The 12,096-nt window shown below is 38.3% G+C and overlaps 1 protein-coding gene across 1 annotated transcript in view; it reads left to right on the forward strand.

Annotated features, from left to right (window-relative positions):
• The window catches only part of STARD9 (StAR related lipid transfer domain containing 9), a 173,519-nt gene that overhangs the window by 138,496 nt on the left and 22,927 nt on the right, over positions 1–12,096 (forward strand). Inside the window, exon 23 of the mRNA XM_084846678.1 lies at positions 1,273–11,745. Coding sequence (XP_084702804.1) covers positions 1,273–11,745 — 10,473 coding nt within the window. The remainder of the gene's footprint in view (positions 1–1,272; positions 11,746–12,096) is intronic.

Raw genomic sequence — 12,096 nt, forward strand, 5'->3', positions numbered from 1 at the left:
TAGGTGAACCTATCTGGGAAAGGAGTTCCAATGACAAGGTGCCACAACAAAAAAGCTCTGTCTCCTCTCGATATTTTATTTATTATTCACTTTTATAATCTGTTTTATGTGCTTAAAAGCCATCAAGGTGGTACACATTAATTTAAAAGAAAACTATCAATCTTAAAACCATCAAACCTTAAAACAATAAGCAAAAAAACAGTAAAACATAGCCATCTTCCTCAGAAAGTGGAAAGACCCAGAGAAGACCATTAGATGCATCAACACCAGGGCACTTTGATCTTTAAGTACATTACAAGCCATTTAGGGCCTTCTGTGTCAAAACTAGCACTTGAATTGTGGTAGGAAGCATTCCAGCTGTTGAAGAATTGGTGAGATGAGTTTGTGCATCTATTCCCAGTCAATAAACAAGCTGCTGTATTGTGCACTATATGTAGTTTCTGAACAATCCTCACAAATAGTCCCACATAGAGCACAGTAATCTAAATGTGGTGTTGCTGGTGTAATAGGAATTCAAAATGCTAGTGTAGTAAGACATTAGAAAATATTCAGTCATGTATCATTTTAACTATGAGATGCAGGTTTTGCTTTAGAACTTTTATCTAAAGTCTCACACTTACTTTAGTATCTCAAAAGGCACCTATATTGATTTTTTAAAATAATATACAGAATTATTTATATTTGATTAGGCAGATTATTAATTGACTAAAACATCTTGGTACCAGTTATACTTTGAAATTTATACAGCAAAGATCTTTTAAGTTCAATGAAATTTATTTCTAGAATTAGTTGAAATGGTATTAGTTGTATTTGTTTCATTGCTTGGTAGAGTGAATAACCAAATAGGACCACAAAGCACTATAATAGGTAGATTGGGGGGGGGGAGTTTTCCAGAGTAAAAGCGTCAGTTCAACAAACACTGAGGTGAGTTCCAGTGTGATCTTAAATTAACCATTACAGTGTTAAGATTGGCTGGTCAGCCACTTATTGGTTCCAGACTAGGATGAACCTACCCATCCACCTAGGTATTAAATCCGTTCCGGGATTGGTTGCTGGATCATTGAGATGAGAAAAAGAGTTGCACCATTCTGTTGACTTGTCACACTTGCATGCATATTCTTTCTGGCCAAGAGTATAGTAGTAATACTATAGTGTAAGCTGACTCCTAAGTAAATGTTAATAATAGGGTTTCCATTGTGGGAAACATTATTTTGAAAACAATGTTGCAGTTGCCTGATTCTTTTTATGTGTCTGTTTTGTTTTTTTTTACAGCTTTCTCCTGAAGAGAGATCCCTCCCAATTACCTACCTCAGCACACAGCTACAGATGCTCTGAAGTCAATCCACCAAGAAAATCACTGTCTAACTGTTCTGGGAAGATATTCTATAAAGCACTTGCGAGAAGAGATAGCATTAATGATGAGAAAGATGGCTCCTGCCCAACTCAGAGACAATTAATGAAAAATCAGGAGTCATTATATTTGGGAAATAAAAGAATAGTGGGAAATAATAGTAGTAATACGGAACTCATTTCTCATATCTGTAAAGATAACCAAAAAATGGAGAAATCAGATAATAGACCAAGGCAAACCAGATCTAAAGCCCACATCTCTAAGGCTTGTTCTCCTGACCATTTTAAGAGAAAGTGTGAACCTGATACAACAAAGCAGGTGGATAAAGCCAAACCACAAGGACACTCAAATCAGTACACAGGGAAGAACTTGGAAAAAAATGAAGCTCAGGGAGGTAGTAGGAAGATTAGAACAGATAAAAGAAAAAAGCGCCAAAGTTCACTTCCAGGAAATCCTACTAAGGAACTGAAAAATTCAGCAGTATGTGGTAAACCAACAGTACAACATCTAAGCCAATCAGCAAAGAATGTGAAAAGAGATTCAAAGGGCAAACCATCAATGGAACAACATGAACTCCTAAGGGTAGCAACTTCAGCAAGAAGCCTTAACAATTTAAACACCCACACGCCACTCTGTCGTGATGAAAAAAGATGGCATAGTGCTGAGGTGTTGAGTGTTGGAATCTCAAAAGCGGCCCCTGATCCACTGAGGAGCTGGCAAGAAGATGAAGACATTGAATTTTCTGATACAGATAGTACTTATTCTGTGGATTCTCTTTCATGTGCTAATCCAAAAGTCCTGACAGAGCAACTGAGTCACAAGGAGTTAGCTGGAATAGACACTGTCGACCTGGAAGGTTCTGAAAGTGATGACAGCCAGATGTCCCAAGATTCTCTTACGGAAAAAGAAGACAGAACTGAATGCAAAGATATAAAGCATTTTCCTGAGGCCCATCAAGAACCTGTTACATTTTGTGAAGACCATAACTATCAGCCTCTCTCACTGTTAGCAAACACATCTGCATCAGGCAATAATCTGACTATGAATGAAAGAAGTTTTTCTCTTGATAGTCTAGGTGATGCTGATGAAGTGTCAGGAGAAGATCTTGCAGAGGAATCCAAACTAGAATCATTTGATGAAGTGCCTGCTGAGGTTTTTTGGAAGTTGCAAAATCTAAGGTCGGAATCTATAAAGAGCAACAAACAGCATAATCTAGAGATCTGTAATGAAGCTATAAGAAGATCTGATGACTTGAATATGAACACTAGTTCTTTTTATCTGGATGACAGTATACAGCCTAGTTCTAGTACCATTTGTGATCAATCAGTAAAAGATATGGAGATTAGTTTTTCAGGGCAAGAAGGCTGTATTGATCAAAGATCACACACTGCTGGTGAAAATCTTCCGATTTTGTCAGATGCTTGGTTGTCCTATGATTTGAAAAATGGTAAGAGCAGCCCCATAATAGCAATGCCTTCTTCCCAAGATCACTCAGAGTTTCGGGTTGCCCAGCTGCACCCTGTTAACAAGTCCATCTCCTGGTTGAAGAAAGATGACCTAAGGCAGTCAGCTGCTGAACTATCATTTGTCTCTTGTTACAAAAAACCTAATCGGATTTCTCATGAGCCAAACAAAATTGACATGCTACTTTCATCTGCAGCACCATCAGTACCTTTACCAGAAACAAGGAAAAATTGTGAAACTCCAGGAGCCTCACCATCATTTCCTCTTTCTCCATTTCCTACTAAACATGGTTGCTGTGAGGTTGCCTCTCCACATAAGTCTAATTGCCCACAGCCTGATAACTTGTCTGAGAGTGGATCCACTAATGAATGGAGGCAAACATCCAGCTGTTTGAAACAAGCTTCAGGGACAGATAATTTATCTCAAGTGTCAGAGAAAAAAGACGTTTCTGCTTCTTCAATTTATCCTGAGATTTCCAAGGATCAAGATTTTAAAAGTAACTCATTAAGTTCTGTACCAAGTACTCATACTTTACAGAAAGCAGAAATTTGTGTAAATACTAATTTTGAAGAATGCCTCTTTAGAACTATTGAAAAAGAAGACATTGGCTATGACTCTGATAGCATAAGGGGCTCAAATGTAGTTGAGTTAAACCCTGTAGATAAACCCATCTGTACATTACCCAACGGATCTCCTGACTTGACTTCAATATGTACAACAGAAGAAAAATATCAAGGCCATGAGCATTTATTTTCAAAAGGGGGAACAACTTTATTTAGTGATGAAAGTTTCTATCTTTGTGACATGTTTAGCAAGTGTACAAATTCTAGTATTAATATTGGGGAAGAAGAATATTCTGCTGATAAGATGTATTTACTAAGTTATGACAGCATTAATTTTGATCTTGAGCAGAGAACAAGATACCAACAGGTGTCTGCAGAAGAAATTGCTAGTGAAAATAAAATGTATCAAGCTGAAACAATGGCCTTTCACCACACTGATCAATTTGCTCTACCAGTACAAACCTCTGAAAGTGAGAGGGTCAGTATGCAAGAAAACAGAGATGTCTTAACAGAGTCTGCATTAGAGGTTCCTTCATTTAGAGAGGTGGAAGAAGATACAGCTCAAGATGAAGAATGGAGCTCAGAAAATAATTTTGAATTTAAAACTAAAGCCTTAATGAAAGATTCCCATTCAGGTTTGAAACTAGACTATTCTGGAAATAGCTTGAGCCAAAAGGTTTTGTTAACTTTTGATGCTGACAACATGGTGGGGAAGAGCAGTGAAGGGAAAAATTATAGCATAGTTTCTTTTTCCAGCCAGGAATCATCTTCTTGTATGGATTTGGTGACTGACAAATCAGTTTATTCTAATATGGATTTAAATGAGAAAAAAACTGAACTTCCAGTTGATTGTTCTTGTGAAACTAGTGATAAAATCACTACACAATCCAGTTCAAATTTGTGTGATCAAGACACATGTAGAACTGAAAAATATGCTGGTAAATGTCAGGTTTCTGAGGTAATTAATGATAAAACCAGATCTTGTTGCATGGAAAATCATTTAAATAATTCTGGCTCTGCTAGCATCACTAATCAGAAACATACAACCCATAAGGAGGTTGATAATTCTCTTACATTTGGCTCCACTGTTCACTCTAGGCAAATACCTGCAACAAGAGATGGGAAAGAAGCTCCAATTTTGCATGTGCTCTTTAATGAAAATGCTTGCTCAGGGGTGGAATTGCATTCTGATCAGGCCAGAAATTACACTGAGAAGTACTCTGGAAAAGTGTTGGGAAATGATGGAATTGCATCAGTCACAACATCCCAAGAACAGAATCTGCATATGAAAAAAGAATCTGAATATCTAAAAGAGAGAGTTGTTACTGCAGCCCTAACTAATTCTGAAGAGAATAAGAGTGAACATAATAGTAAGACAATAAACTCTGAAGAACTCACTAAATTAATAAATAGTGTTGATAAGTTGGAAAGTGACATTTTAGAAATGAAATACAGTCAGAATATAAGTTTGCAGAATTACCTTAGAGTTGAATCTCAAAGCGAAACTGTAGAAAGCAAGAGGAACTCTGAAAGTTATGGTTTGGTTCAGAAACCCAGCAATGATGAGAAATGTTACAAGAAGCTGTCTACAACAGTAATACATGAAGAAATAGATAAAGAGAAGGCTCAGTTGATTGATGTTAATAAAGAAGAACCATGTGCGTCAAAAACAACAATGGGAACTGACCGCAATATTCAGACAACCAATGTTAATCACAATCAAATCCAAGGAAATGCAAAAGAAAGTGATTGCCCCACAGACATAGAAGCAAGCTCTGAAAGCGCCGTACTAGCTGTGTGTTCTAGCCCAACTAATTTAATGCAACTTACAGTAAATTTCGTTGATGTGTGTGAAGAACCTGTCCAAGTTGAGAGAACTATAGAAAATATCTTCAACTCTGAATCCACAGTGATTGCAATGACCACTGAATGTAGGCAAGAGAACATTTTAAACTACAGTGAAGAAGATAAAAAAATATCTACTAACAATGAAACCCTGATAACATACCCTAAGACTGTTCAAGAAAATAAAGTTGTTGGGGACATATTTTGTTCTCTAAGACTGGGCAAAGAACAAAGTGGCACAGCAGAAAATGAAGGATTAGTGAATTCAAGGTTAACTGAGCTCAGCACTGATGAAAATATTGTATTGCTACAAGAGAACTCCGCTCATGGTTTTATTAATTGTGACAGCAGCTATAATAAAACAAATCTTGATGATGCTGAAATACCAGAAACATACTTCACTGCTTCTCAATTGGAAAAACAAGAGGATATGCATCCATTACCAGAAGCAGGTCTTGATACTGATGAAACACATGAAGACAAAAGATCAGCAAGTCTTTGGAGTCACATGGATGTCATGAATAAAACACTGAAAGACAATAGTAATAATGGTGATTTGAGTGATGGTAGAGCTGTAACTGGGCAGTGTGAGGCGTTCAAACAAGTTAGTGAGGAGTTCAAACAAGTCAGCAATGTTAAAAATATTAGTGCATCTAAATATTCTTCTACAAATTATTCTCATAACAGTAGTTCAGAACACCATGATGTAATTTTTGTTGGGAACAGACCTGGTATTTATAAATGTTTGCCAGTTCATTGCATGCCTAAGGAAAAAGAGACAACACATCTGAGCACCTCAGTACAATTGGCTACAAAAGAGGTAGTGACCCAAAGCATCAATATACAAAGCATGTATACTTTTAAAACGGAGAAGGAAGGGGGAGATTTGGAAGAAAATAATGAAAGTTCAGAACTGAGTGTTTTACAAGATCAAGCTGAAGTTCTACCAGAGAATAAATACAGTTACTGGTATTCGAACAGTGGCACTCCATTAAGTGAGGTATCAAAAGAAAAGGAATGGCTACCTCACATTTTGTCAAGGAGTAATGCTGTTATTGTTGATAACCAAACAGATCCACCTGAAAGTACAAAGCAAGACAATGAATTAACCTCCATGGCTGTTAAAAGGTTTCCTCTTCAGAATACATATAGTCCTTTGTCACCTGGAATAAATACAAATGGAGAAAATATGAAGGGTGACCCTATTATAGCAAGCAATCCTGCAATGTCATTAAGTTATAGTACTAGCAATGAAGTACTTCTCCAGTACTATGAAACACAAATGGACAGTGACTTGCAGGCTGGAATACTGTGTACCGCTAACAAAGGGGACGTAAATGATTCATTTTCCGGTGTTGCCATGAAAAATAACTATATCACATTTCCTCCTGATCAGCTGCAGAAAGACAAGGAGGTGAAGGAGGACTTAGTATTCAATAACATTTCTAATGATACTGCATCTGAGCAGAGTCCTAGTAAGGATGACACATGTTCAAAATCATATATTGCAGAATGCCATGAATCGCTAGCTTTTTCTCCTGCTGATGACATGCAAAATAAAGAAATTCCTCTCAAAAGGTTTCTTTCTTCTGAAAGTTCAAGTCATGATATGTGCAGGTCTCATGGAGAATACAACACAAGAGAGGACAAAGAACAGGGTTTAAGTTCATTAAACATACCTCAGAAAGAAAGTGCTGCATCAGACTCATTGGCCTCAGGGGAAAAAAATATGTTCCCTTCCTCAATAGTCAGAGAAAATGTGGAAGAAATAACACCACTGTTACCAGCACTTTCTTCTCAAGAGTGTTTTAACAGCATTATCTGTCATAAGGAGTTACATTCATTAATACAACACGATCAGATAAATAAATGCCTAGGTAGCAATTGCGTCAAGACGGAGTACAAAACAAATAGTCAAATATTTGCTGGAGAACTGGGATGCAAAACAGAAACCACTGATATACTTGTGTGCAGAACTTCTCATGATCTCTGTGTGGGGCACTCAAATGACAATGTGCCAACATCTGAGGATGGAGTGACTCTTTCAGGGCGTTCTGACCAAGCCTTATGGGAAAATACTCATTATGATGAAGACAGTGCTGTAGGATACAATAAGAGTTCTTACATTTCTGACTACTCTGCTAGTCACATGAATAGTTCAGCTGTGCTTCCAAATGTTTTGTTAGAATGCCCTATAGACAAGTACAAAGCTGGTATTCTCAATTTTGGGGAAAGCAAATATTTGGACTCAGAAGTTTGTGTTCTCCCTGTGTCAATTACAGGTGATTATGCTGTGCATCAACAAGATAGCAAAATCAGTAATCATGCTGGTAGCATAAAAAATACTGAAGATGTGGTGGAAATGTATCAAAACGAAAAAGAAGGTCAAGATTATTTCCCTGAACATCAGAATAACCAAGAAAATAATGTGTCTTTACAATCTGAGAACTATGTGGATGGGACAGAAATAAGAATACAAGCAGGAAGCTCACTTACTCACCAAAGTTTAAAACAAATAAGCAGTGACAAATCAATATTTCCACCATTATGCTCTGTGGAAGATATTGCCACTTGTATTGTATTTCAAAATGCAAGTACTCTTGAGTCCCCAAGATCACCAGAATGTTTCAGATCTTCTATATGTAGGCCATATGCTGACTCACTGCAAGATGCTTTTTTGACTCCCTGTTTGTCAACTGCATTTCGAGTACAAGGAAGTCAGTTGTTTTGTCATCAAGCTTTTCCAGATATATCTTTTCCAGATATTCCTTGCTCATCTTCAACCCCTCTTAGCTTCAACATGTTTCACAGTGAAACTGAAAGACCTGCTGCTCTGTATGCTGCTACATCAAGCTGTCCAACACTCGCCACCAGCCAAATACAGGAAAGTCATTGTGACGATTCCGAGATACTTGACCAGCAGCTGAGTGCTTCAGAAACTACTTCTCTTTCTCTCGCAAAAGAAAATAGATGTCTCCCACTATCTGATACTAAAGCTAGCTCTCAAAGAAGCACCATTTTAGATTCCAGTGGAATGCATTCATTTAAATCTGAAAAATTCTTCCATGAAGCAGATATTTGTCAAGAACCAAGGGATAAAGCTCCACTGCAAACAGGTTGTTTAGAAGACATTGGCAAAACTTCACATCATACTTTAAATTCAAGTCTTGATTTGCAAGGAGATGAAAGTACACCACATTTAAATAGCAGGGTTGATATAGTAAGTATCCCTGCCACAAACACAGATAATCATATAATTGCATGTAAAGTGATGAAGAATGAGAGAGAATGCTTGACATCAGAACAGCTAAACATTTCAGTAATAAATGATGGCATGTCTTCCAAGTATTTTTCAGGAAACAGCTGTTTGACTTTGCAAAAACCTGGATCAGAAATACCTTTGAATGAAAATATAGTTTTTACTTCACAGAATACAAACAAAAACAAAGAAGATGGACAGCGGCCAGGTTTACAGAGTCATAGTTTATCAGCCCCAGCTATTGCTGTAATATGTAATTTTGAATGTGCTTTAGAAACTTCTAAGGTAGACCTTCCCGTGCATCCTGCCTCTAAGTCATTACAAGAGTTAAATATGAGTGTTGAGCCTCCATCTCCAACTGAAGATGACCTGCACAGAATTGAAAGCTTATCAGAATTAAAGATAGACAATGTTGTGCCTGGCAAATATAAACCAAGATTTCAAAAGAAATCCATTCAAGCCCAGAGGTTTAGTCACTGTGATAAAAGAAACCATAGAGAGCGATCTCAGGGCAATCACTCTTCAGATCCCTCCCCTGTTCATTATCCAATAGCTGTTGCCCACACTACTGACAATCCTGTGGATACAGAAATAGGGAAGTGCTCAAATAGTGTTACTCCAGTACATGGATACAACGTGGGCAAAAGTGAAGGACTAAGATATCAAATAGAGGCAGCAGATAGACTTGTTCAAGACAATAAAGATGCAATGCACTTTCGTTCAAGTGATATCAACCCTTATATTCACCCATGGCAGCAAGATGAACACTGCAAGATTGGTTGGAAACAATATGTTTTTGGAAGTGCAAGTGATGTTTCTAGTAATCCACCTCCACTGAATTTGGATAATCAGACAGTTATGAGGTGTTCCAGTGTGGATAATGGCTTGAACTCTCAAAATTCTCCTTTCCATTCTCACCTAAGTTCTTATGCTAATGCAAGAATGTTGTCCAGCACCATAAGTAGCACAGAAGATCTTGAAGGATGGGATGTTGCAAGAGAAGGCTTTGAATCTACACATTCAGATGAAAGTGGCAAGCATTATACCAATGTTTCTCATGATGAACTTGAAGCTACACCAGAAAATTGTATCTCCAGTTGTGAAAATGTTCTTCCAGATGTGAAATGCTCTCAACAATCTGGAAATACTTCCCTGCAAGTTGATGAAATTGTTCTACTCTACCCTTCTGAATCAGATATAGTCTCCAATAAACCACAGGGGGTACTTACTTGTGAACGGGAAACACAGACCGAGGCTCCAGCAAGGCATAAGAGACAGAAGAGGCACCGTAGAAGCTACACAGATATACCTGCAAGAAAACCTGAACCAAGCAGTTCATTCCAACAACCTTCCTCTTGGTCAAGTGTGCAGAATCTTTCTGTGCACCTTTCACAGCTGCTTCACAACACTTCTGAGCTGCTAGGAAATTTGTCCTTACCAGCTGTTAAAGATAATGAACAAAGTGACCATAAAGCAATTGAAGAAAGCATAAGAGCCACCATGTCTGACAGCTGTACCCAAACAACAGAAGACATAGGCATTCAGACTGATATTTTAGGGCACACTCAAGGCAAGATCAAGGAAAGCCAAGTCAGCACTAATGTGGAAAGTGAATTGATGAAGTCTCAGGGCGTAAATGTTATTGTGAAGCTAGTACATTCAGATACTGAAGCTCTCACTAAGGAGAGAATGTCAGAAAACAAGGGACATATACCTCAGAGCATGCCTGACAGAAGCCATGATGCTGATACTCAAGAAGATTCCTATATGCCTCAGCCTACTTTAATTAAAAACTCCAGTTCTTCATTGGAAGTGCCAAAAATGCTGTTAAATGTTCCACCTGCTCTTGCTCGTGGTACTCCCAAAGTTTCTCCTGTTGCATCATCTTCATTTGGGGCTAGGCATGAGTCTTCAACCTCTGTAGTTAGTAGCCCTGCCTCCAGCATCTCTCTGTTTCCAACATGCTACCCTCAAGATAAGAATCCTGTTGCTAAAACTAGCATTCCAGAAACAAAGGAACTATACTGTAAAAATAGCTTGCTAGTTGACCGAGCCTCTTCCCCAATTTTGACACTTAGTGCCAGTCCAGTCAGCCAGCAACCAACATTAGATAAGTCTTCTTGTTCTTTCAAAGGATCTGTTGGGCAACAGAAAGGTACTGCAAATTCAGCAACCAGTTTTAGAAAAAGGGTATCAGATCTACAGTATGACTTGAGTTCTTGGGAGCCACGTGTAGACAGTTCTTCACAAACTGAGGTGGATAGTGAGTCTACCACATCTAGAGAGAGCAAGGAAATGTGCAAAATGTCTGGAAATGACTTGGACAAGAACACGATCAAAGAGCCTTCCGGAATAGCTGCTCCAAAACAAAAGCGCAAATTTACTATTGACACACATACTGCAATTCACACCAAAAGACTCTATCATTCAAGCAGCACTTTGGAACTTTCCAGCCATGGGGAATATTTAGTTGATGATCACAGAGAGACTATTCCAGTGGAGCGTTCGTTTCGTCAGATACGAGCTACAAGGAGGGCAAGAAACTTCTCAGGAGGAATCAAATATGAAAGCCCCGTTAGAAATTCTGAATGCTCACCAACTAAAAAGCCTTTAAAGAAACCTTTAAATGAACAACATACATCTTCATTTTTAAGATCTGATGAGACCCCACAATGTGTGCTTGATTCTTTTTCTCCACAATGCTATCAGAGTTGGGGAAATCAAAAGTGCCCGGTTGCAATGTCTGAAATAAGTGATATGCAAGACGATGCTGATGCTGATACAGGATCTGATACTGAAAGTGAATGTAACACTGAAATTCTACTAAAGGACAATACCTCAGTAGTAAAGACCCACAGACTTCGAAGCTATAGTCTTCGGGACCTTCCCCTACACAATAAATTCAGCAACTGGTGTGGTGTAAAGGGAGGTCCTCAGTCTTCTTTAACTAGCTTGACTCGAAGTGCTAGTGATATCCAGAGCCAGGCAGAAAGGAAAACCGTTAGCACAAGAGCAACTGAAATAGAAGAAAGATCCCTGCTTAGTGAAAGGAGAGCCAGAGAGATTGAGAGATTGCAGAGAGAGCGTGCACAGGTTATGTCTGGCATACATTTAGATATGAATCAGCATCCTCTTACTGTGGAACTCACTGAAGCAAAACTAACTTATGGTATTGGGGAAACAGATGCTCAGCTGAGGATTCTTCAAAGTGGAGTAGGCGAGGATTTGACATTGGTGCCCATAAAACAGCAACTCTATGAAAGGTGAATTACTTTACTTTTTCTTGTATCAGAGAATTGATTAAAAGTAGACAGGCTTTTCAAGGAACAACCATAGAAATGTGTTATAGAAATGTAACTTCAAAATCTGTTAGATGTGTTTTAAGTTTCAGAGCAGAGCTAGATGTTATGAAAACACACAGCTACAGCTGGCAACACCATCCCTGTGTCAAATTCTCCCTCTCTGTAATGTGTAATGCGACTTATGCTGAATCTTAATATCATGATGTTATGCATTTCCCCAACAAGACCTGGGTAAGTTGTGCTAGCTATTACAGAGCAGTAGAGGAAAACTTAACACAGAGCTGGCACGTTCAGCAGTAGCCCTGTGTCTTA

This window comes from Heloderma suspectum, chromosome 1 (assembly GCF_057233095.1).
Source record: "Heloderma suspectum isolate Gila_16-S chromosome 1, 16-S_ref, whole genome shotgun sequence".
NCBI classification, from domain to species: Eukaryota; Metazoa; Chordata; class Lepidosauria; order Squamata; family Helodermatidae; genus Heloderma; species Heloderma suspectum.